Source organism: Pristis pectinata, chromosome 35, assembly GCF_009764475.1.
Source record: "Pristis pectinata isolate sPriPec2 chromosome 35, sPriPec2.1.pri, whole genome shotgun sequence".
NCBI lineage: Eukaryota > Metazoa > Chordata > Chondrichthyes > Rhinopristiformes > Pristidae > Pristis > Pristis pectinata.
The window spans coordinates 14,804,607-14,829,221 of record NC_067439.1 but is presented as its reverse complement, the minus strand read 5'-3'; the positions used below and the strand labels follow the sequence as shown (position 1 = coordinate 14,829,221).

General features: G+C 45.2%; 1 protein-coding gene across 4 annotated transcripts in view; it reads right to left on the bottom strand.

Moving 5' to 3' along the window:
* LOC127586347 (homeobox protein Meis1-like) overlaps window positions 1-20,856 on the bottom strand; it is a 278,364-nt gene extending 257,508 nt beyond the window's left edge. For all 4 annotated transcript variants that reach the window (XM_052044217.1, XM_052044216.1, XM_052044222.1 and 1 more), the window contains exon 1: window positions 20,715-20,856. In XM_052044217.1, coding sequence (XP_051900177.1) covers window positions 20,715-20,732 — 18 coding nt within the window. In that variant the 5' untranslated portion in view covers window positions 20,733-20,856. The remainder of the gene's footprint in view (window positions 1-20,714) is intronic.
* Window positions 20,857-24,615: the final 3,759 nt, after the last annotated feature.

Genomic DNA, 24,615 nt, shown 5'->3' with positions numbered 1-24,615 from the left:
CCCCACCCCTCTTCTTCCCCCCTTTTTATTTCCCTTTATTCCCCCCCCTTGTCTTCCCTCATTCCTATGGCCCCCTCCCCCTTCTCTTTCCCTCCCCCGCCCTCATGACCTGCCCATCTATTCCCCACCTCCTTCCCTTTATTCCATGGTCCACTGTCCTCTCCTGCCGGATTCCTTCTTCAGCCCTTTGCCTCTTCTACCCATGACCTCTCAGCTTCTTACATCTCCCCCCTCCCCCACCCATCTACTTTCCCCCTCTCATCTGAACTCACCCCTACCCCGACCTTCCTATTCTGGCTTCTGCCTTCTTCTTTTCCAGTCCTGATGAAGAGTTTTGACCCGAAATATTGACTGTTTATTTCTCTCCATAGATGCTGCCTGACCTGCTGAGTTCCTCCAGCAGTTTGTGTGTGTTGCTCCAGATTCCAGCATCTGCAGAATCTCTTGTGTCTCCTCTGGAAGTGGCTGACGATGTGTAACTGTAGCAGGGACAAGCTACTCTTGTCCTTTGATTAGATCCCCTTTTAACACCTCTGTACCATCACCCAACTGGGTGCGACTACATTTCCTCGGTTCTATTCTTAGCCATTCAGGCTGGAGGTAAAGGTTGTACCTGTAACGGCATCTCATCCTGCTTTGCCCCTCCTGTCTCCCAAGAGGTCCCTCCAGCCCCACAACCCCCTGAGATCTCTGCACTATTATCGTTCTGGTCTTGGTTTCATCCCTTCATTATTAATCACTCTGCTGTGACATCAGTTGCCACGTCCCTAAGTTCTTAAATTTCTACCCCAAACTTCTCCGCCTGTCAAACCTTCATTTCTCCTTTAGAACGCTTGCTGAAACCATCCTCTTTGACTGAGCTTTTGGTTATCTCCTTATCTGCCCTAAAATCTCCTTATGTTGTGTGATGACACTGCTGTGAAGCATTAAAGATGTGATATCAACATGTAGTCACATGTCTAGAATTTTTCATGCCTGAGCCATCAATGTGTGTATCGTGGAGCCTTAGGTGCTCCCTGTTAAATCTAACTGGATGCTCACTTATTGTTGTGGAGTCGTACAACACAGAAATGGCCTTTTGCCCATCAAGACCTCACCAACCATCAAGTATCTGTTTACAACAATCCAACTTCTTTTTATTCTCCCAACAACTCCCCTCCCCCCACAGATTCTACCTCGCACCTACTCACTAGGGGAAATTTACAGCGGCCAATTAATCTCCCACATCCCACGTTCTTGGGATGTGGGAGGAAACAGGGGCATCCAGGGGAAACCCACACGGTCACAACAAGAACGTGCAAACTCCACACAGACAGCGCTCAAGGTCGGGATTGAACACAGGTCACAGGAAATGTGAAGCACTGGTATAACTTGCTGCACCAGTGTGCTGCCCACATCTCAGGTTCACTGATACTGATTCTGCTCTGATTTTGGCCCCTTTCCAAATATTCAGGTCATTTTCCCTTGTGAATGATTCCAATCCTTTTCCTGGTGTTGTCCCTCAATCCCACACCCCTCGAATGCCGAGTCCCCCTGTAATGCTCTGTCTTATTCCAATCAAACACAAAGGACCTCAAACCAGGTGGGACAGTACTACTGCTGCTGCCATAGCTCAGGGACCTGGGTTCGATCTTAACCTTGGGTGCTATCTGTGTAGTTTGAACTCATTCTCCCTGTGGCATGAAGGGTTTCCCCTCTGCGGTCTGATTTCCTCACACATCCCAGGGATGTACTCATAGATTAATTGGCTACTATTAATTATCCCATTACTCCGAATGTAGATAAGCAGCAAAAGAATCAAAAGGGGAGTTGATGTGTGAGAGTGGTTGGAGGGGTGCAGGGAAATGAGGAGAGTGGAAATGGGACTGATGGTATTTCTCCCTTGGGATCCAGCATAGACCTGATGGGCCAAATGGCTTCCTTAAAGTTGTACTAAACACAAAGGTTACTGGAGATACTCAGCAAGTCAGGCAGCATCTGTGGAGGGAGGAAAGGAGTCAACAGTTCGGGCCAAAGACCCCAGAACTGATGATGAAAAATCAATGACCTGCACTATTAGCTCTGTTTCTCTCTCCACAGATGCTGCCTGACCTGCTGAGTATCCCCAGCACCCTCGGTTTTTATTTCAGGTTTCCAGCAACTGCAGCATTTTGCTTTCCCAGAACTGTGTTGTTGAGGCTACAAAGGTGCAATTTTCAGAGTTGACAGATGACAGATGCGCAAAGACATGTGGGTTGGTAAGTTAACTGGCCACTGTAAATTGCCCCTCGTGTGTAGTTAAGTGGTAGAATCTGGGGAGAGTTGATGGGACTGTGGGAAGAATAAAATTGGAGCAGTGTAGGTGGGTGTTTGGTGCAGTCTTGGTGTCCGTGATGTTTGACTGTATGACAACTCTGATAGATTATATCAGTACACTGAAGAGAGCAGATTTAAACCGAAGATGGCAGGATTTGGAGAGAGAATTGTTGAGAAATTCTGTGATGCAGCCATAATATTATTTTGATGTTTCTGCAGAAACCTGAGATTTAAAAAAAACATTAATCTTCCATCATATTTTAACAACAGCAACTTACATTTACATATCAATGGGCCATCTTCTAACCTACTCCCGGCTAAACTCCCATTCAGTATTATTTTACTGACGCACTGACACACTTGTTTATGGGCCAGCTCCTTATTTCAATAATTTGCACTTACACGGCAATTTTAATGAAGTGAAATGTCGTAAGGTGATTACGAGAAACAATCATCAACTCTAAATGTTCACTCCTTCCACCACCAGCACACAGTGGCTATAGTGCCTGCCACCTACAAAAAGCACTGCAGTTACTCACCCAGGCTACTCTGACAGCACCTTGCAAACCCATGATCTGTACCACTAGCAAGAACAAGGGAAGCAGGTAGTGTGGAACACCACCATCCACAGGTTCTCCCCGCCCCCACAAGCTGCCCACCACTCTGAGTTGGAAATGTATCACTGGTCCTTAATCATCCCTGGAGCTCCCCATACAGAAGTGCTTGGGAGCACCTTCACCAGTGGTTCAAGAAGGCAGCTCACCACCACCATCTCAAGGGCAGTTAGGGATGGGGAATAAATGCTGACCTTGACCATATCCTGAATAGAAAAAATACGGACACCTGGTCACATAAAACAGGTGACCTGAAGCTTGGTCAAAATGGTGGGTTGTAAGGAGGATCTTAAAGATTAGAGAGTCAGAGAGGGGGAGTTTCAAAACTTAGGTAGCTGAATGGTCTCTGCCAATGGTAGGATAAAGAAAATCAGAGTTCAGGTGCCATTCTTCTGAATTCATTTGCTGGCATCAGAGAGTAGGTGATGACTGGCCAGCACACACGGGAACAGGCGACCCACTCCATTCACACCTGTGGGTTGCCCTCTGCCCTACCATACCTGTCCTTACTCTGAGTAAAGGGGCCCACCTGTGAGCTGGGGTGAGGAAAGACAGCAGGCAAATCGAGCAAGCGGCAAAAATAACAGTGGAGGCTTTGGAGAGGGCACAGAAGAGGTTCACCAGGATGCTGCCTGCATTAGAGGACATGTGCTATGAGATGAGTTTGGACAAACCTGGGCTGTTTTCTCTGGAGCGGTGGAGGCTGAAGGGAGATCTGACAGAGGTTTATAAGATAATGAGAGGCGTAGATAGAGTAGACAGCCGGCATCTTTTTCCCAGGGTTGAAATGTCTAAGACTAGAGTGCTTGCATTTAAGGTGAGAGGGAGTAAGTTCAAAAGGAGATGTGCAGGGTAAGTTTTTTACACAGAGCGTGGTGGGTGCCTGGAATGTGCTGCCAGGGGTGATGGTGGAGGCAGATATGATAGAGACGTTTAAGAGGCTCTTAGATAGGCACATGAATGTACAGAGTATGGAGGGATATGGTCATTGTATAGGCAGAAGGGATTAGTTTAGTTAAGTGTTTAATTACTAGTTTAATTAGTTCAGCACAACCTTGTGGGTTGAAGAGCCTGTTCCTGTGCTGTACTGTTCTATGTAACAGAAGACAATGGGCGAGGAGTATTGCAGGTGTAATAGGACAATGAGAGGTGACATGGGAGTTACATGAGTATAAGAGCACAATCCTGAGTTACAAGTCCTACCAAGTATCAGTTTCAGATAATAAGGGATATCGAGGGCCTTTGATGTACTATACAGTAACAAGTGGCCAGGAGTGTTACATATCATTCAACACAATCTGTGTCAGATCTTTGTTCTACTGCTCATGAACTGAAGTCTTCCAGGCAGTGTTGGGCTAGAGCGTGTGAGACAGAGCGAAGTCTGTTGCTAAACTTTTTCCATTCCCACTTTCTCACTGCGAGTTCAATCAAGTCCCTTGTCAGCTGGGTAGAAAAGCTCCCTGACTTTGTCTGGAAGGAGAGCAGGAAGGATCCTGGGCCAATACTTATCCTAGGCCAAGTCACTAAAAAAAACACCTTGCATTTATCACTATGCTGTTTGTGGAATCTTGCTGTGCAAAGCTTGCTGCTCTGTTTCCTGCATTCCAGCAGTGACTACACTTCAACTGTACTTCTGGATCTAAAACTGTGAGATAGCAACAGGTCGATGTTCTCAATGATACTTTCCTCTCTCAGATGCTGCCTGATCTGCTGAGTGTTTCCAGCATTTTCTATTTTAATTTCAGATTTCTAACATCTGTTTTTTTTTATTGTCCTGTGTACTTTGTTGGGTGTAAAGCACATTGAAACATCCTGAATGTGCTGTAGAAATGAAGGTCTTTTGATTTTATCTCAGTCTTGCTAATTTCTGCTGCTATGTGGAAAGGATTGAAGAGCAATGGGTGTTTTTCCAAAAGAAGAATTCGCATTTTCCCTGTCTTGCCTCTGAAGGTGTGGGAAGTGAGGATGTAAGAATGTTAGATGTTGGATGTGCAGGGGGTGAAATGCCACAGGACATCTCCTACCCACATTAAATTTTTAATCTCAAAGTGGCAGCTGGATTACAAGTTCACAGCTGAGCCGCAGCATTGGCCAGGCCTCATCTGAGCCAACCACTTAGATCTGACCTCATTGCACCTCATGTCCACCTTGAATTGGCTCCAGCAGACAGCAACCCAGCAACAGCAGGACAGGTGGCATTAACCTGTTCCTTGAGTTTTGGGTTTTGTGGACTGTTCTGATGGAGGAGGCATCACTGGAGTGGACAAGAAGAGGCCAGTTCCTTTGATCAGAGCAAAGGAGCTGGAAAATTAGAGGGTGAGTTACCTGAGGGTACTTGTTCACACAAAACTTCAATTCTTCCTTCTACCATTTGGATTCTGACCAGTAACTGAAACTTGCAACACTGGGAATGATAGACCAGTAGGTGCAATATCAGGGTAGATGGAAAATTGCCCACCGTGGTTAAGTGGCCTGAGACCCACTTGTCTTTCTTTGTCGTACTCCCAGTGGAGTAATCAATGCAGGTTTTGCACCCGGTTGCCGGCGATGGACTTGAAACCCATAACCTTCAGCCAGGGCCCAATCATTGACACATGCGCCAAATAATCAGGCCAGCAACTTCCAGCAGCAAACCTATCTGGGGTGAGACTACGAAATTTAGCAGTCCAGTTCTTTGTGTCTGCTATTGAATCAGATAATTTGCATTTATCACTTTCAATGGATCCAGCCAGTAATCAAGACTTCTAGGAGACTGAGAGAACAACAACTCACCTCTATCTCCCTCTCTGGACGTTTGGACACTGCTTCTCACCAGTCCTCCCCCACTGTCTGTGAACATGATAGCAGAACTCGCATAGTTGGATGATTTGTTCAAAACCTGCTTGATAACGCTGCTGTGAATTGCCTTGAAAATGTTCAAGGTTCTTTATAAATGCACATTTTTATTGTATTGTGCTGTAAAGTAGAACTTAAAATGGTCTTTGTTATAGCATTCAGCCACAACAAAGACGACAGGATAAATTCCTTCCCATATGTTGATACTCTATTTTGATTTGACAACAGTTCTACAAACATAGTCTTTGCTTGAATATTCGTTCCAGCTACCAATTTGCAGTCACATTTGGACCATGTAATTTCTTCCCCCTTACTCCTTTGCCCTTCCCAATCCCCTGGCACCTCTGACGTGTGCAAATGCCAGCCTGGTATTGATTGACGGGACACAGCACAGTTCTATAGGAGATACTATGATTGCGATCAGCTGGCTTCCCCCGGTTAAACAATTATACTTAATAAGCTGGACACAGGAGACTCAGGTGTCAAGGGCAGTAGGCTGAGTGCGCCCTCTCACATCTGGGAGCTGAATTCACATGTAGTGCAGGTGGCCGGGATGGGGCGGTGGGTGAGGGGGATGGGAGGTGGTGGGGGAAACTGCTCTCCCTGCCGGCTGGAAGGGTCCAGGGTGATGGATTCGGCTGGGTTCCCACCAGCAGCGGGTTTGCTGCAGAGAACAGGCGTTTCCACTCACGCCACAGGGAAGGAGGCTGATGCTGGGGAATTCATTCTCTGGAACAAGGACATAAGAAAATAGGAGCAGGAGTAAGTCACCAGGCTGCTCAATATTCCATATGATCTTAGCTGATCTATGCTGGCCTCCTCTTCTGTGTCAGTTCCCCATAACCCTCAAGTCCTTGGTCTTTCAAATATTTGTCTATCTCCACCTTCAATATACTCAATGATCTGGCCTCCACCACGCTCGGGGGCAGTGATTTCTAAAGATTCATGAGGGAAGAAATTTCTACACACCTCAGTTTTAAATGACTGGCCCCTTATTTTGTAGCTACCCCACCCCCCCCCCCTTGTTCATGCCTATCCCACTCGTTGAAACACCTCAACATCGAGCCTGTCAAGTCGCCTGAGGATCTTATACCTTGAATAATTTCACCCTTCATTCTTCTGTTTTCCAAGGAATACAAACCCAAACTGTCTAGCCTAACTTGACAGGACAACAAGGTGCTGCCTGACCTGCTGACTATTTCCAGCATTTTCTGGTTTTTATTGCAGTGTTTGCTTTTCTCCCCCAGTGTTGTTATCCTTGACTGACATTACTTTAACATATTGTAACATATTGTTCATTCTGGGACTTTGTGGTGTGTAAAATCGCTGCCATATCTCCTACATCCTAGACCTGGGACTCAACACCTCCTTCTGCAACTGGATCCTTGACTTCCTGAGCAACAGACCACAATCAGTGAGGATAGGCAGCAACACCACCGCCATGATTATCCTCAACACTGGTGCCCCACAAGGCTGCACCCTCAGCCCCTGATTCTACTCCTTATACACTCATGCCTGTGTGGCTAGATTCTGCTCTCACTCCATCTACAAGTTTGCAGATGACACCACCATAGTGGGTGGGATCTCAAATAATGGCAGGAAGGAGATAGAGAGCTTAGTGACATGGTGTCATGACAATAACCTTTCCCTCAATGTCAACAAAACTGAAGAGCTGGTCATTGACTTCAGGAAGTAGGGCAGTGTACATGCTCCTGTTTACATCAATGGTGCTGAGGTCAAGAGGGTTAAGAGCTTCAAGTTCCTCGGAGTGAACATCACCAATAGCCTGTCCTGGTCCATGGCCAAGAAAGCTCACCAGTGCCTCTACTTCCTCAGGATGCTAAGAAAATTTGGCATGTCTTCCTTGAAAGCAGGTACCACCAAGCTCAAGGATAGCTTCCATCCTGCTGTTATAAAACGGACCTCTTGTACGATAAGATGGACCCTCGACCTCACAATCTACCTTGTCATGGCCTTGCACCTTACTGTCTGCCTGCACTGCATTTTCTCTGTAACTGTAACACTTTATTCTGCATTTTCCCTTGCTTTTCCCTTGTGCTACCTCACCGTACTGATGTAGTGAAATCATATGTATGGATGGCATGCAAAACAAAGTTTTGCACTATACCTCGGTATGTGTGAGAATAATAAACCAATCACCAGTTACCACAACATCTCCTACACTTCATTGGCTTTCGAGCATTTTGAGCGGTTCTGAGGTGGTGTAAGGTGCTGTAGAAATACAAATCCTATTTTCCTCCATGTTGTTTATCAGCTTAATACAGTCTGAACACAAGAAATTTACTTAATACAAGACTTTCAGATAAGCTGTTCAACAGAGAGCCACCCCCCTACCTACTCAGATATGAATAAAAGATTCTGCGCTATCATTTGAAGAGGTATTCCAAGTGCCTTGACCAACATTCATACTTACAAACAACACCCCAGATAAATACAGATGAATGAGCTGATCTCATCTTCTGTTTGTAAGGGCTTCCTCTGCAAAATTAGCAGTCACTTTAACAAAATCTCTTTGTTGACAGCAGTGGGCTTCGGAACGTTCCGAGAATGTGAAAGGGAAAGTAATAAATTCAAGTCTCTCCCCCGTGAACTATGTGGCTCAAACATTGCCCAGAACATGCCCAATGGGGAGATCGCATTTCATTGCTGAAATCCACTTGCATGATATTCAAGAAGCTCGGCACCATCCAGCCCATTTGATTGGCAGCCCGACACCACTCGACACTTTTATACCCTTCACCATGAGCACATAGTGGGTGCAGCGTGTACCATCGACAAAATTCACTGCAGTTTCTCACCCGGGCTGCTCCGACAGCACCTCCCAAACCTGTGACCTCTATCACCAAGAAGGACAAGGGCAGCCGATACATTGAGACACCGTCACCTGAAGATTCCCCTCCAAGTCACACGTGCAAGCATATCGTTATTCCTTCATTATTGCTGGGTCTACACCATCCTCAACAGCACTGTGGGAACACCTTCAACAGAAAGACTGCAATGGTTCAAGAATATGGCTCACGCCCACCTTCTACAGGGTAATTAGGAATGGCAATTAACCCTGGCCTTGTCAGAGGCATCCACGTCTTGGAAGAGTGAATAAAAAAGTCTTATGATGTAAACAGAATTCATAACCATTAACAGAGATGGACAAAAATTAAATTGGAAATTGTCCAAGAACATGCGGTATAGGGCAGAGAGCAAGGAACAGGAGGACATCTCTTTCAGAGGGCTAGTACAGATGTAGGAGGCCAAAATGCCTCCTGAGCTGTCAACTCTTCCTTCCCAGAGAGGCGAATGCACTGGGTGAAATAGGAATCACGTTCTTGTCCACCTAACATACAGCATTGTCTGCAATAGCAGTGGCTACATTCTGCAGGGCGCTTCACAGTGAGAACAGAATAACATAAAAAGAAAATGAGACAAATTAGAAAGGGACTGAAAGCTTTGCTTTTTTCATTTCTCCCCACATATTTATTGAATGAGGGACGTACTTCCATTGGAGGCATTCAGAGAAGGCTGATTTCTTCTCTCAGAGGGTTGTGAATCCAACCCAGAGTTCTCCACCCCAGAGAGAGCTGCGGAGACTGAAGTCTTGAAGATGCTCTCAGCTGAGATAGGAAGATTTTTGGACTGAAGGGAAGTCAAGAGGACAGACAGGAATGTGGAGTTGTGGCCAAAATTGGGATCAACCATGATCTTATTCAATGACAGGGGAGGCTCGAGGGGGGTCCATCGGCTACTCCTGCTGTTGTGTATACTTAATTCCCCCAAAGCTGTTTTTTTAACTCATTTTCTGGGATGTGGGCACTTTTGATAATCCCAGCATTTACTGCCCATCCCTAATTGCCCTCGAGAAGCTGGTCAACCATTACAGTCTTTACTGCAAGTGGACTTCCATCTGCTCCTGACGTGCCTTGTACATGGTGAAAGGGCACTGTGTCCAGAGGTGAGTCCCCACTCCAGCTTCTAACCGGCTCCCTTACGCACAGTATTTATGTGTCATACAACAGACACAGGAGCTGGAGGAACTCAGTGGGTCAGGCAGCATCTATGGAGGGAAATGGACAGTCCACGTTTCAGGTTGAGACTCTTCATCGAGGTCATATGTGTCATGTCCATTGAGTTCCCAGTCAATGGTGATTACCTTGCTGACAGTGGTGGAGGGTCAGTGATGGTACTGCCATTGAATGCCAAGGGTAGCTGGTTAGACATTCTGTTTTGGTCATCGCCTTGCAATTGTGCTGCATTTCTGTTACTTGCCACATCAGCCCATACCTGCATGTTTTCTCGCTCTTGCTGCATGGAGGCACAGACTGATTCACTTGCTGACGAGTTGCGAATGGAACCGTACATGCACAATTGCCAGCAAATGCTCTCGCTTCTGACCACATGATAGAAGGAAGGTCATTGATGAAGCAGCTGGATGGACCCAGGACACTGCCCTGAGGAACTTAGTCTGCAGTGATGCCCTGCTGCTTGGATGATTGGCCTCCAATAACCAGAACCATCTTCCTTTGTGTGAGATGTGACTCCTACCATGTGAGTGTTTTCTCTTTATGCACAGTGACTTCAGTTTCACTGGGGATCTTTGGTGTCACACTTGGTCAAACGCTGCCTTGATGTCCGCAGTAGTCATTCTCTGAACTATAAGGGAGTCAGGGGAAAGAGTGCAAAAGTGATGTTGAAGCCAAGATTGAATCTTATTAAATGGTGGAGCAGGCTTGAAGGGCCGATTGGCCTTGTTCTGCTCATGTTCAGAGCTTCACCTCATCTCTGGAGTTCAGTCCTTTAGACCAAAGCCACAGAAAGATGTGGAGCCGAGTGTTCTGAGCAGGGTCTTGGTGAGTAAATAGCATCATTCAAAGTCAAAGTCAAAGTCAAAGTCGAGTTTACTGTCATTTGCACAAGCACATGTATGCAATGAAAAACTTGCTTGTAGCAGCATCACAGGCACATAGCAACCATTAAGCATAAATTATGCACAATTTTTTACAAGAAAGAACACAATTAGAACAAAAAAAAGTCCATTGCAGTGCAAAGTGATCAAAGTGTTGCTAAACTGTAGTGATTAGGGTTTTGCCAATTGGTTCAAGAACTGAATGGTTGGAGATTGAAGTTATTCTTGAACCTGGTGGTGTGGGACTTCAGGCCTCTATCATTTTGCTTCATTGACTTTTAACTGCTTTGGGACATCCTTAAAAGGGTGTGAAAATGGTTTTATATTTTCTTATTGATACCGTTTATAAAAGACATCGTTCATCAACTGTTTGTGGAGATTTACATTTCACCTGCAAGAACTTAGGATGCTGACTAAGAAACTAATATTTCTTTCCACAACAAATCTCATTCTTCGTGTCAAATTTGTTAAGTTGTTTGCGAAGAAGTGACGAGTTTTCAATGTTCATTGGAGCTGTTTTATGAGGTGTTCCCTTAGTGGCATTTGTTGAATACTGATTAATACTTTGCAAACATCAAACTTTTACTTTTCTTTAGCTTGGTGAGTAATTCTGCATTCATGAGCCAAAAATTTACGGTGTAAATTTGCCTTTAATTCTATTCGAACCAGAATAAAAGCAGTTTACTATTGATTATAAATCTTCACAGCAGTCCTGAACTATCAGAATTGTTTCTACAAATTCACAGGATGTTCTCTGCAGTGTGAAAGTGGTCCCAGTTCTTACATTCTCTATCAGCTAGTGTCCCATTCCCATGGAAACACACAGTCCTAACTATTCAGGGTAAGATTTTTGACTTGTTTTCAAATCTTTAAGTACTTTGATTTGTAAATGCAACTCGTGGTGTGATTTTTTTTTCTTGCCTGGAGTTTTGGGCACTTTCAAAGTTACATGGGATTGGTGCATAGACGCTGGAAATGAAAGGTGCAAGGAACCCAGGCAAGAGAAAGAAAATCACAAAGCTTTAAAGTTGTGTTTAATTTTCTTTGGATACTTTTGTTTGTTAGGATTAAATGGTGGTTTGACTGACAGGCACAACTCATCCAACCAATAATGAAAAATCTGTTTGCCATCCAATTAACATGGGAAGGCGGAACTGCACAAGGATGGGCAGCAGTATGAAGGGAGGGTGACATCCAATCAGAGTTGGCAACCCTGATGGTGGCAACTTTCTATAACCTCATCCAAATGGCCTTTTACTAGTCAATGGTATTTTGTCACAAGAGATATTTTGGCTGAAGGTAATCCTGCCATTTTCCAAAAGGGAGCACAAGTCAATGTTGATGACTGTACCTTTTGGCTGATTTGCACATATTCCCTTGCTCAAGGATGCTGACGTCATCGGGGTAGATGTGAAGTTGATGTTCCTCCAGACTAGGGTGTCTAGAACCAAAGCTGACTCTCTCAAAATCAAGGGTCGGCCATTCAGGATAGAGATGAGAGGAAATGTCTTCACCAGGGGTGTGGTAACCTTCGGAATTCTCAACCCAGAGGAACGCGAAGGCTCAGTCCCTGAATATATTCAAGACAGGGATCGATTGATTTTGGATACAAGGGATAAGGGGTCAGAGCAGCCTAGTGCAGCTGAGGCAAAGACTGAGTTACACTGTTGAGGCAGTGAAGTAAAAAATTAACTGATCGAATTTATATAGAACCTAACATATTCCTTTCAGACAACCCAAAGTATTTTACACCCAGCTAAAAGCTTAAATGAGGTCATCGATGTAGGAAATACAGCAGTTCATTTTCACAAAGCAAATTCCCCCCCAAACAATAATAGGAAAATCACAGGTCAATTTTTTTTTCTTGTAAATGTTGATTTCTTGTAAATGGAGTCCAGGGAGAGCTGCCCTCTCTTCTTCCAAATAGTACCAGGGGACTGGTTACATCCAAGTAAGAGAGCTGGCAGAGTCTTGTTTTAACATCTCACCCAAAAGGCAGCACTACCAACTGTGCTGCATCTCCTCAGTACTGCACCAAGGCATCAACTCAGGTTGTTGTGCTCACATTTCCAGAGTGAAGCACAGACAATTCTGCCTCAGCAATAAGGCAGAACCTGCACTTGAGACAGTTAGTTGGGCTGTTCTAACCTGGCGGCAGGAGGTAGAAAACTGCCCCCAGTTCACTCAAGCACAGCAGTGAACCCCTTGTGTTTTTGCAACAGACTTTTTCATTATTTCATTGATAGTAGCCATCCATTTCCAGGAATTGTTAAGTGTTCAAAGGTAAAATAGTGTAACTGAGGGTTGTAGGACTAGTATTTAGACCCCCTACTGTTGATTAGGGAGAGGGAGCTCGGGTATCACTGCAGAAGCTGTGGGATTTAAATGCAATTGGATAAATTTGGAAGTAAAAGTGGTGGCTGTGAGTGCACTGGATTGGCATTAAAAGAAAGTCTATCTGATTCACTAATGTGCTTAAGTCTCCTATCCTTAACTGGTCTGGCCTATATGTGCCTGACACGCACCAATGTGTTTGATTCTTAACTACCTAATAAGCCACTCAGTTCAAGGGGCAATTAGAAATGGAGACTAGATGCTGAGAATAGCAGCCACTTCTCCTGGAATGTGTACTGCATCGACTGTGAAGGTGGAGACACAGTTCGGGTGGTGAAGAAGGTGAAAAGCACACTTGCTTTTGTTGAGATGTAGTGTTGCAAAATGGTGGTGAGACTGCACTTGGAGTATTGAGGGTAGTTCTGGTCACCACACTATAGGAAGGATGTGATTAAGCTAGAGAGGAGTAAAAAAGATTCACAAAGATATTGCCGGGACTGGAGGGCTGGATTGACAAGGAGAGACCGGTTAGGCTGGAACTGTTTTCCCTGGAGTGAAGGAGGCTGAGGGGTGACCTTATCGAGGTTTACGAAATTGTGAGGGGCAGAGATAAAGTGAATGGGTATCAGTCTTTTTCCCAGGGTAGGGGAGTCTAAATCTGGAGGTGAGAGGGGAAAGATTTAAAGGGGACCTGAGGGGCAGGTTTTTCCACACAGAGGGTGGTGGGTATATGAAATGAGCTACTGGAAGTGGTGGTAGAGGTGAGTAAAATTATAACATTAATTAGACATTTGGACATGTTCGTGGACAGGAAAGGTTTAAAGCGATACGGGTCAAATGCAGGCAAATGGGACTAGCTTAGTTAGGTACCTTGGTTGAGTTGGGCCTGTTTCTGTGCTGTATAACTCTATGACTGGATATACATGCTCCAATATCACAAGAATACTTTGGATCATGGTCAATTAGCTTTTGTCCTTGAAGAACACCAACCCTGCGCCTATTGATTCTTCTTAACATGCTGGTGGGACATCAGCTTCACACCTTACTAATGTGAGCTTCTAATGCGACTAAATGTTTGTTGAACAGAGCATTTCACCTTATTATAGCAGCCACTTTTAACTTTTTATTGAAGGCCATAACCTCAAGCATGACGAGTCAGCAAGTTAGTACACCCTGGAGTGTCAGCCTAGATTATAAACTCCAGTGCTGGCAGGGAGCCCAAGTGCACATTCGTCTGGCATAGGGCCAAGTGTGCTGTCAACTGAGCTGAACAAAATCCCTGTAACATGGGGGTATGGTTCTTGGGTCAGGTTCTTCAGTTCTACACAGGCTAGACTTTTGATTACAATCAGACATACAGCTCCAGTTCCTGAATGACCAAACACTTCCACAGGAATACAGGAAGGAACTGTTGTTTTCATGGAAGGTTTCTTTCATTTCTCTCAGGATCCTGGGATAAACTGCTTCCATTACATCACATTTGCTGGACTGACAGCAGGAGCGGCAAAACACATCCATCCCAATATCCCACATATTTTTCCATTTGTTTATGGGAGGTAGGTATCATTGACCATGCAAGCATTTGTTGCCCGGGGTGACTCAGCAGCCAGTGGAGCCGCTCCCTCACAGCCTCAGAGACGCGGGTTCGATCCTGACCTCCGGTGCTGTCTGTGTGGGGTTTGCACGTTCTCCCGGTGACCACGTGAGTTTCCCCCGGGTGCTCCGGTTCCCTCCCACATCCCAAAGACGTGAGGGTCAGCAGGTTAATTGGCCGCTGTAAATCTCCCCTCGTGTGTAGGTGAGGGGTAGAATGTGAAGAGTCGAGGGAAATGTAGAAAGAATAAAATTGGTGGCATTAATGTAAATGGGTGCTTGATGGTTGGCAGGGACTTAATGGGCTGAAGGGCCTGTTTCTGTGCTGTTTGCCTCAATGGTTCATTCATAGTTCAAAGAATCACACAGTGCAAAAGCAGGCCCTTCAGCCACTGAGTCCATGCTGACCATTGACTACCTATCTATACTAATCCCATTTACCAGCTCTTGGTCCACAGGCCAAGTGATTCATCTGGTTACCTCTTAAACGCTGTGAGTTTCTACCTCCCCAACCCTCTCAGGCGATGTGTTCCAAACACCAACCATCCACTGGGAGAAATATTCTTTGATCCCCTCTAAACCTCTTACTCCTTCCCTTAAACCTATGTCCTCTGCATATAGACTCCTCCTCAGGTGTGGAAAAGTTTACTGCTATCCACCCTTTATGTGCCCCTCATGGTTTCGTATCCCTCTATCACATCCCCCCTGAAACTGCTCTGTTCCAAGGAAACCAAACTCAGCCCAAACGGTCTCTCCTCATAACTGAGAGACTTCATCTCAAACGAAGTGGTGAATCTCCTCTGCACCCTCACTAAAGCAATCATGTCTTTTTTATACTGTGGCAATAAAAACTGCACATGATAGTCCAGATGTGGCCTCAGCAATGTTTACAAAGCTGTACCTTGAGTTATAAGGATAGGCTTGAGTTATGAGGAGAGATTGGACAGGCTGGGACAATTTTCCCTGAAGCCTAGAGGTGACCTTATAGAGATATACAAAGTATGAAAAGGACAGATAAGGTGAACAGTCACAATCTTTTTCGCAGGGTAGGGGAGCCAAAAACTAGTGGGTGAAGGTGAGAGGGGAAAAATTTAAAAAGGATCTGAGGGGCAAGCTTTTCACACAGAGGGTGGTGGGGAGACAGAATGAGCTGTATGTGGTAGAGGTGGGTACAATTTAATAGACATTTGGACAGACTCATGGATAGGAAAGGTTTAGAGGGACGTGGGCCAAATTCAAGTAAATGGAACTAGCTTACATAAGCATCTTGGTCAGCAGGGACGAGTTGGGCCAAAGGGCCTGCTTCCATGCTGGATAAGTTTATGACTCTGTGACCAAAAACATCCATGCTCTTATATATTCTAGGCCTCTAGATGCCTCTGAGAAAGTGGCTTTGAGTCATCCTCTTGTATCATGACAGTTCTTCTGGAAGGTATATTCTTAATGGGTGGGGAGTTCCAGAATTAGGTTCTATTATTATGAGGCAATGGTGAGCTGTGAAGGTGGATATCTTAATGGGAAATGTGCTGCAGTGTCCCCTGCACCTACTGGCCTTGTTTCCCCATCTCCCCCCCACCCTCCATTCCCCTGGAAGTTAGAGGCAGTGGGTTTGGGGGATGCTGTCAGGATAGCCTAGGCAAGAACTGTAACTGGAGTGGTAAACCTTGCAGCCACTGTGTGCAGGTGGCCAAGGAGGTGAAACTGCAGGTGGTGCTTTTTGTGCCCAGTCAAATGCTATGGATGAAGTTGAGCTTCTTGAAAGTGTTTGGAGCTGCATTCATCCAGGCAAGTGGAGAGTCTTCCATCACACTCCTGACTTTGGCCTTGTAGATGGTGGAAAGAAGGGGGAGTCCAGAGGCAAACCATGTGCAAAGGAACAAGCAGTCTCTAACCATTCCTGTTGACACAGTATTTACATGGCTGGTCTGGTTTAGTTTCTGGCCACTGGTGATCCCCCAGGAACTCAGCAATGGCAAGTCCCTTACATATCAAGGGTGGGTAGATAGTCTCCCTTCTTAGAGATGGCCAATACCTGGCACCTTTGTGGCACAAGTGTTACTTATCCGGTCATGCCTGAATGTTGTCCGAGTCTTGCTGCATGCATGAATGGACTGTTGAGGAATTTGTGAATGGAGTTGAACATTGTGCAATCATCAGCCAACATCTCCACTTCTGTCCACCCCCTGGAGGAACGATCATTGAGGAAACAGCTTAAGATGGTTGGGTTCAAGACACCACCTGAGGAACTCCTGCAGTGATGTCCTGAGCTGGGGTGATGCACCTCCAGCAGCAAGAGAGAGTGACATCTGGGTCTACTGTGTGACAATACAGACAATGTGTCAGTCAGAATTGACTTAGACATTTTAAAACTATGAGAGGAGTGATACAGGGCTTCGAATGATCTCAAATCCTGGATGATCATCAGCAAGCTCATCATCTTATGAGTCAAACAACATGGAAATAGGCCCTTCAGCCTACCAAAGCTCTGCTAACCATCAAACTCCCACTTACACTAATCCTACATAATTCCATTTTATTCTCCCCACATTCCCATCAGTTCCCGCATTCTACCACTCCCCTACAGCAGGAGCAATTTACAGCAGCCAATTAACCAACCGACCCACACTTCTTTGGGATGTGGGAGGAAACCGGAGCACCCGGGGAGGGGAAGCCACACAGTCAGAGGGAGAACGTGCAAACTCCACACAGACAGCACCGGAGGTCAGGATTGAACCCGGGTCTCTGGGAGCTGTGAGGCAGCAGCAGTTGTAACTGTGCCACTGTGCTGCCCAGTAATTTCTGACTCAGGACTGCATTTGGCCAAAGGAACAAGAATCATTTCTCAGCCCTCACTCACAATCTGGCTGTATAGTGCCTAAAGTGTAGTCACTGTTGTAAATACACATCTGTGCATAGCAAGATTCCACAAATAACAATAGTTTAATGACCAGATTCTCTGGTGGTTGAATGGTCTCAGCAGGACCGTGAGGTCAATTGTCAGGGTGTATGCCTAGGAGGGTCTTACTTGACATTTCACATGAAGGGAAGTGCTTTCAACAGTGCAGCACGCCCTTGGCATTGACCTGGAGTTTCAGCCCAGTCCACAGCAGTCTTCCTCAAGGTCAGGGGTATTGTCACTGGGCCACAGAGAGCAGGTGGCAGTTTATAAAAGTTGTGGATTTAAACAATTGTCCTTCCATTCGTACTGAGATGAGGAGGTGGCATCATACTGCTCAGGAAGGGCTAGTATCACTCTGTCCTCAGAAAGGTAGAATGGGTGCTGGGTACCCTACAACTCCCGTTACCCCCACCCAGAACTGGTGGATGCCCTGACGTCACACTGGATTAGGAAGAGAACAAGAGGTGTGGGAGAACAAATTGACACATTTCAGGTTTGTTCCATGTAACATGTTATTCATATCCAAGCAATTGGTTTATTGCTGGAGAGGTTGGAAAAGAATTCCTTGTGGTTGGGAGGCAGGGTGTAGAGGCGGGAGAAAGAATGTTGATCCTTTAGCAATGCAAATATGGTTTGTTCTGGCATACTTTGAAAATAGGGCAACACAGTGGCACAGCAATTAGTGCTGCTCCCTCACTGCTCCACGGTCCCAGTTTCAATCCTGACCTTGGGTGCTCTCTGTGTGGAGTTTCCATGGCTCGGTAGGTTGATTGGCCACTGTGAATGGCCCCTAGTGTGTAGGTAAGTAGGAAAAGAACCAAAATGGGAAACTGGTGGATGTATGAGAGAGAGCTGGGGAACAGGACTGATGGGATTGCTTCATTGGAGCTGGCATGGGCTTGATGGGCCAAATGGCCTCCCAATCTAATGGACACTATTGTTTACAATTGATAAATAATCAGGATGCTTCTAATGTCTGACAGGCATCTAAATATTCTTAGGGAGATAGTGAAATTGTCAAGGAGAGCCAATGGGATAAAGTGGTTGTGCTTGTTATCCAGCACGAAAGCAGGCCCTTCGGCCCAACTCCTCTGTGCTGACCAGCATGCCGACATGAGCTAGTCTCATTTGCCTGCTTTTGGTCCATATCCCTCTAAACCTTACCTGCCTGGGTGAAGAGGGCTCCTCCTGGGGTATTTGTTACCTGATGGAGTTGGGGAGAGTCCTTGTGTCTGGCTATAGTTTGGGTCAGTATCCTCAGATCCTGGCATGGCAAGAGCCCAGCTCCTGCTACATTACATCTATCCCTGAACGGAATACAGGTTCTACCGAGGAGTCATGTACCTGAACCGCCATCTGTGGTCTCTCTCTCTCTCTCTCCACATATGCTGCTCGACCTGTTGAGCATTTCCACCCTGCTCTGTTCTAATTGTAAGTGCCCGCCATCCACACGGGGTTAAGGTGAGACAGAATCGCATCCATCCCGCCTGTGGAAAGACCGATGGTGAAGCAGGTCCGCCCAGATTTAAGGTTCGGATGCACGAACGCAGAACCACGATGATGATGCTGATCGTGAAAAAAATAAGACGCGCGGGAGTTTTATCCCCGAGAAACCATGATCGGCCCCCTGATTACCGGGGCTCGCAGCCAGGGAGTGCGGCCGGCGTGTAGTCGCTGTAACTGATGGCAGATGCGCAACAGCGTCATTAACTCCGCTTGTTGGCTTCTTCCCTTCCACCCACAACACCCCAAACCACCCCTTTACCCCGCTGCCGACTCCCTCCCCCCCCCCCCTCTTCAATCCTCGCCCCACCTCCCCCGGTACTCGCTACCTTGGCACCTTACAAGGTGTTTTCAATCAGAAAAATCCAATATGCTTAAGAAACTTAATGTGCCAAATGCAATAAATTACAGGAAGGCACAGACCAGACTCTTAAAAGGCAGCAAAATGTGCATTTAAATGTGAGTTATATCGATTTGTTATTATATTGGTGCGTTATTGCTACCGCATTCTTCATGTAGCCAAATGCAAACCGCAGTCTCTGTAAACGACCCCCTTCTGACTCGTTTTAATGTTGCATTGAACGCTTGCCGACTGCAGCTCAAATCATGACCAATCTCTCCCTCCTTTCAAATCAGAGACATAAAGTTGAACTGAATGTTCCTTGGCTGCCGCTGCGCGTTTGATCCCTGCACAGTGAATACGTTGATTGCTTCATGATTGTCCCCGTTTTTTTCTGGGATTTAGAGGTAGCCACTGAATCTCTGTGTAATGCGTGTGTGCAAGGAAGTGAGAGAAAACATGCATGCATTTGAACCAGACATTCACATTCACGCACACACACATTCATGCATAGTTTTAACCTGTGTGTGTGTGTGTGTGTGTGTGTGTGTGTGTGTGTGTGTGTGTGTGTGTGTATGTGAGATAGTTTGTGATGGAATGAGTGTGCGTGTGAATGTGCCTTGTGTGTATATTGAGAGAAAGGGTGTGTGCGCGTGTAGAGATGTGTGAGAATGCAAGACTTTAGATGTGTAAGCAAAAATGTGAGTTTGAGAATGTGTGTGTGTGTGTGTGTGTGTGTGTGTGTGTGTGAGAGAGAGAGAGAGAGAGAGAGAGAGAGAGAGAGAGAGAGAGAGAGAATCTTCTGTGAGAAACTTTGTGTGTGAGGGAGGGAAAGGGTGTGTTCCCGATGGTCTGAGGAATTTAGACAGTGCTCCCAGATAGTATTCCGAAAACATGAATCTAAAACACGACCGCGTTTATTTCTACATCCATATATTTAGCATATTAGCGTCTGAACCAGGACCCGCAGCCTACCTGGCAAAATCAGTGATCTGGAAAAATACACATTTACAAATAATCTCTTAGCAGGAATTAAAATAAAGCCAGCGTAGGAGGATCGAATTTCTACCTATGTCTCCCGCCCAGATAAATTCCTCGCCTCTAATATTATTAACTGAATTTCTCAGCCCTTTTCAAGCAGAACTATTATTTCCTTCAAGAACATTTAAAAATATGAAGCAGATAATTCATAAGATTTGCCGTGTTTTCGAATTCTAAAAAGTACTTCTCAACATCCTTGTCTAATTAAGTTGTTTCAGGTTTTTGTTTTAGTGACCATTAAATATTTTAAAATAATTCGAGCTACATTTTTTTCACAAAATTGGTGAATAATAATATAAAATAGTCACGAAGAATATAGGAGAGGTGAAACAAACTACATACCAAACGCCACGATTGCATCCTGGTCGAATTTTTCAGAGGACATCGATCTAAAATTACAACACGGGCGAGCTGGGTGTTGGCGGATGGATTATACTTTCAGCAGCGGGCTTCTCCTTGGGTTTAAGAGAATCGAAAACCCGCGACTGCAGTTGCCTGCATGCCGAGATATTTACTTACACTTTAAGCAATATCTTTAGATTAATGTTACATCACAACACGCCGAACCCAAACGGCTGTTAGATTTATAAACCTTTCCCTTCTCCCTTTCTCTCCCTCTGAATGCTCCGCTTCTGCGTTAGCTGTTCAGCTCTCTCTCTCTCTCTCTCTCTCTCTCTCTCTAACTCCCACTCACACCGAAAATTGATCCCCAAATAGGGCTCACTTACAAACTTTTATAAAACTGTCATTAACTGAAAATAGTATCAATTATTTAATTGTTCATTTAGGCTCTCTGCTGTCACTTCTCATTTAAATAAAAATGAAAAATATAAAATTTTGGCGCCTCTGAGAGCTATTGCGCCAGGTTGCGCATTTAGCAATTCTACTGTGCAGGTGAAACTATTAACGGGCTAATCTTAGTGTACTTTTCTCTAGCATCTGCTTGTCTTTAGATGCCCGGTACAGATCTTTAGAAGGACGCAGTGAAGTCTCCCACAGTAAAATGTTCATCAACTGTAATAATAAATAATATTCCTCAGCACCCAAGTCTGAGGAGTGACCGCGCCTAAAGTGGCCCACGGTCATCAGATAAACCTGAATAGTTCCCTTAATCTCAGGATGTCCCGGGAAGTTTAACAGAACATGGAATTGCAAATGCCCCGCCATTTGTCAATGTTTATTTAAAATTGCGTGTGCATGTCAGCCCAGATTTTTAATGATTGGATTTTTTGATGGTTCATGTTGCCCTGTTGATGCTCGCGAACTAATGCGGGGCTGGGGGTGCCGACGGGTTCCAATGTCCCTGCTGGGCGAGCGGGCCGAGCGAGAGAAGACCTGCGAATAATCGCGGGCCCGCTGAAGAACATCGCAAATTTTAAACAAAAGCCGTGGCTTTCTGATCCAATGACAGAAGCGATGAGCTGGGGAATTGGATGTGTAAAAGTCTGATTCACGTTAAGCTGTTTCTTATTTACTTTGTCTACTGATCTGTGGTGTCTATTATCTTCCTCTGTTCTTAAAACAAGCGGTTCGCCTAACTGGAGTATAGATACATGTAAACATACAGTCATATACATTTAAAATAAATGACCAATAAAACTACGTACCGATCTAGTCATATATTTGAGCATATATATACATCTCTCTCCCTCTCTCTATGTACAGTTAATATAGGCATACACCAACAGAATTATCGCCGATGTAAAATAAATACAAATTAAAAGCTAGATCACCCCATACATCGATGCTTAAACAACTATATCTATTTACACACATTGTACGCAGGCAGTTAGACATAACACGGATGTAGAGATAAACGATAGTATCCGTGCAGGATTCACTTATTTTCCTATAATTTGTTAAGTGCTTGAATCACAACGTGGTCGGGAATGGTTGGAGACGGACTTCTCCCGATTTCAGTTGCTTCGAAGTACATGCCCGGCTCCAGATAGGGATGACTTTCTCCCGCCACCCCGCCCCCACCGCACATTCTGACATCGAAATAAAATGAAGGTTAGTAAGGAAGGGGGTGCTCAAAATCTGGGTGAATTGGGGCTGACGCCGTTTCCATTGTAGGTTGAGAGAATAGTGACTGTCGCTGTATCCATGTGTAGATATTCCCCGGATTTGAAAGTGTTCCCCAAGTAACCTTGAACGGAATGCTTGGTCGACTTTCGATGAACCCGCAGTTAAATTGTACCTACAAATGTGGTTAGGGTTGGATTCTACAGTGTTTTAATACAGTTAAAAAGTTAATTAGGAACAGCGCTTAAGAAACCATCGTCTTAATTTATTGTTGGATTGGGACTAAATCATTAACTCCATCATTTAGAGCTGATCTTGAATTGGATTCGTTGGATTATTTTTTTCTTTAGATAAGTGTGCTGACTGCACATTTATTTTTGCAAGTTGAATGTTTAAACGGGTCGGGCTGGTTTTGAATGTGTGGGGTTGCTGCTGGCACATAGGCGCGGATCTCTCGTCTTCTCCCCCCACCTACTCCCTCCCCCCACCATCACCCCCCGGGAGTCAGCTGCAGGTCATCACCCGGCTGAGGCACTCATGTGCCGCCTGGAAAGGTGATGGATCGTCGGTGTGATCTCAGCGCGGCATCACAAGAAAAACACACGAAAGGACAAACTGCGTTACTTTCCCCGGGCCATGTCCCTCTCCAGAGCATTAGACACTGGCTGAGTCCTTTAACAAGCATTCCGGGCCAAGACATCTCCCAGTTAATCACTCCTCCAAGACTATGAGACTTTTGTGTGTGTGTGTGTGTGTGTGTGTGTGTGTGTGTGTGTGTGTGTGTGTGTGTGTGTGTGTGTTGCACAAGAGAAGGCTTCTTAACATTTCATCTTAAATGAAGAAAAAAATTCAATCGAATGTACAAAACAAAGAGTGGAGGGAGAAACAGTTTATTTTTGCACAAATGGGGAGGGGGGAGGGGGGCTAGGTTTAAATGGTTAACTCCTGATCACGGCACTCTTAACCATTTACCCCTCCCTGCATCGTTGAACTGTACTCCTGACATAGATATATATATATATATATATATATATATATAAACACAGATCACTGTATAGTGCATGGGAAAAATCCTTAAAGATAGATACGGTATTCTAAGATTGTAACATTAACTGAGAATTAATATCCTCAGGGGATAAATCGATAGTGACATTTTTTAACAAAAATACCCCCATCCACACAGAACATCGGCTAGTGAGGGGGCATTTTTTTGGAAATGGTGTGGGGATAAGGAACAAATATTTGTAGAACAAGGGGTTAAGCCGAACCAAAACCCCCGAGGTGAGGGGGATTTCGCGCTATTGTTTGTTTTTAAAATAGGGATGGAGGGAGCAGGGTTGAACTGTAAAGTCGAGGTGCCCCATAGAACATTGAGGAAGCGGCCTTGCACCCATACCGAACTGCAATTCGCTTTGCCATACGATTTAGTTTAAAAAATCGGGCAGGACCTAGACATCTCTGAAGAAGCGGCCTGGGGAAGGGGAATCCGAGGCCACGCAAATCTACTGAAGTGAATTTCTGGTTTGGCTGGATTTTTTTTCCAAGGAAAAATGAGTAATATCAGAGTAAAATGCGGCGACCGCGAGGTTGGAGGAGCCGGAACAGAAAGGACACAAAGGAGAACCCTTCTCCCGTGAGCTTACTAACCCCAACAATCTTTCAGAGAAAGAACTAATGTTATATAAAGGAAGAGAATCGTTGAATAAAATCAAACTTTTGCAAACTTTGCCCCATTTTAATTTCTCCCTCGAAGTTGCGAATCAAAATGTAAAAAGCAAGGCCGGTTCTTGCCCGCACCGAGTTTCGCCGCTGTGACAGTGATATTGGTTTCGGAGCTGTTCCGAAGTGTTCGCTTCTGACGACCGCAGTGTAGCACTCACACCCGCTCCGGCGTGAACTGTCCAGTGTAATCGGTCGCCTTTCTTGCAATTTGTGTTCACCAGCAAAACTCCCCACAGAACCTGTAATATAAATCAAAGACGAAGAGATACTTTGGTTGTTTTAGGGGAGGGGCGGGAAGAAATGGCGCAGTAAGTAATGCTGCTCCGGGACTGTAAGAATTGGGAACAATTTATTTATTTAATCGAGCAACCACTTACTCTTTCAGAGAGGGAATTTGGGTGAGATGAGATAGGGTATGAGATGCGACTCCCGCCCGATGTTGAATATCTTGCAATGCTCTTTCCTTTATCTGATGCAATTGCTTTTTTTTATTGAC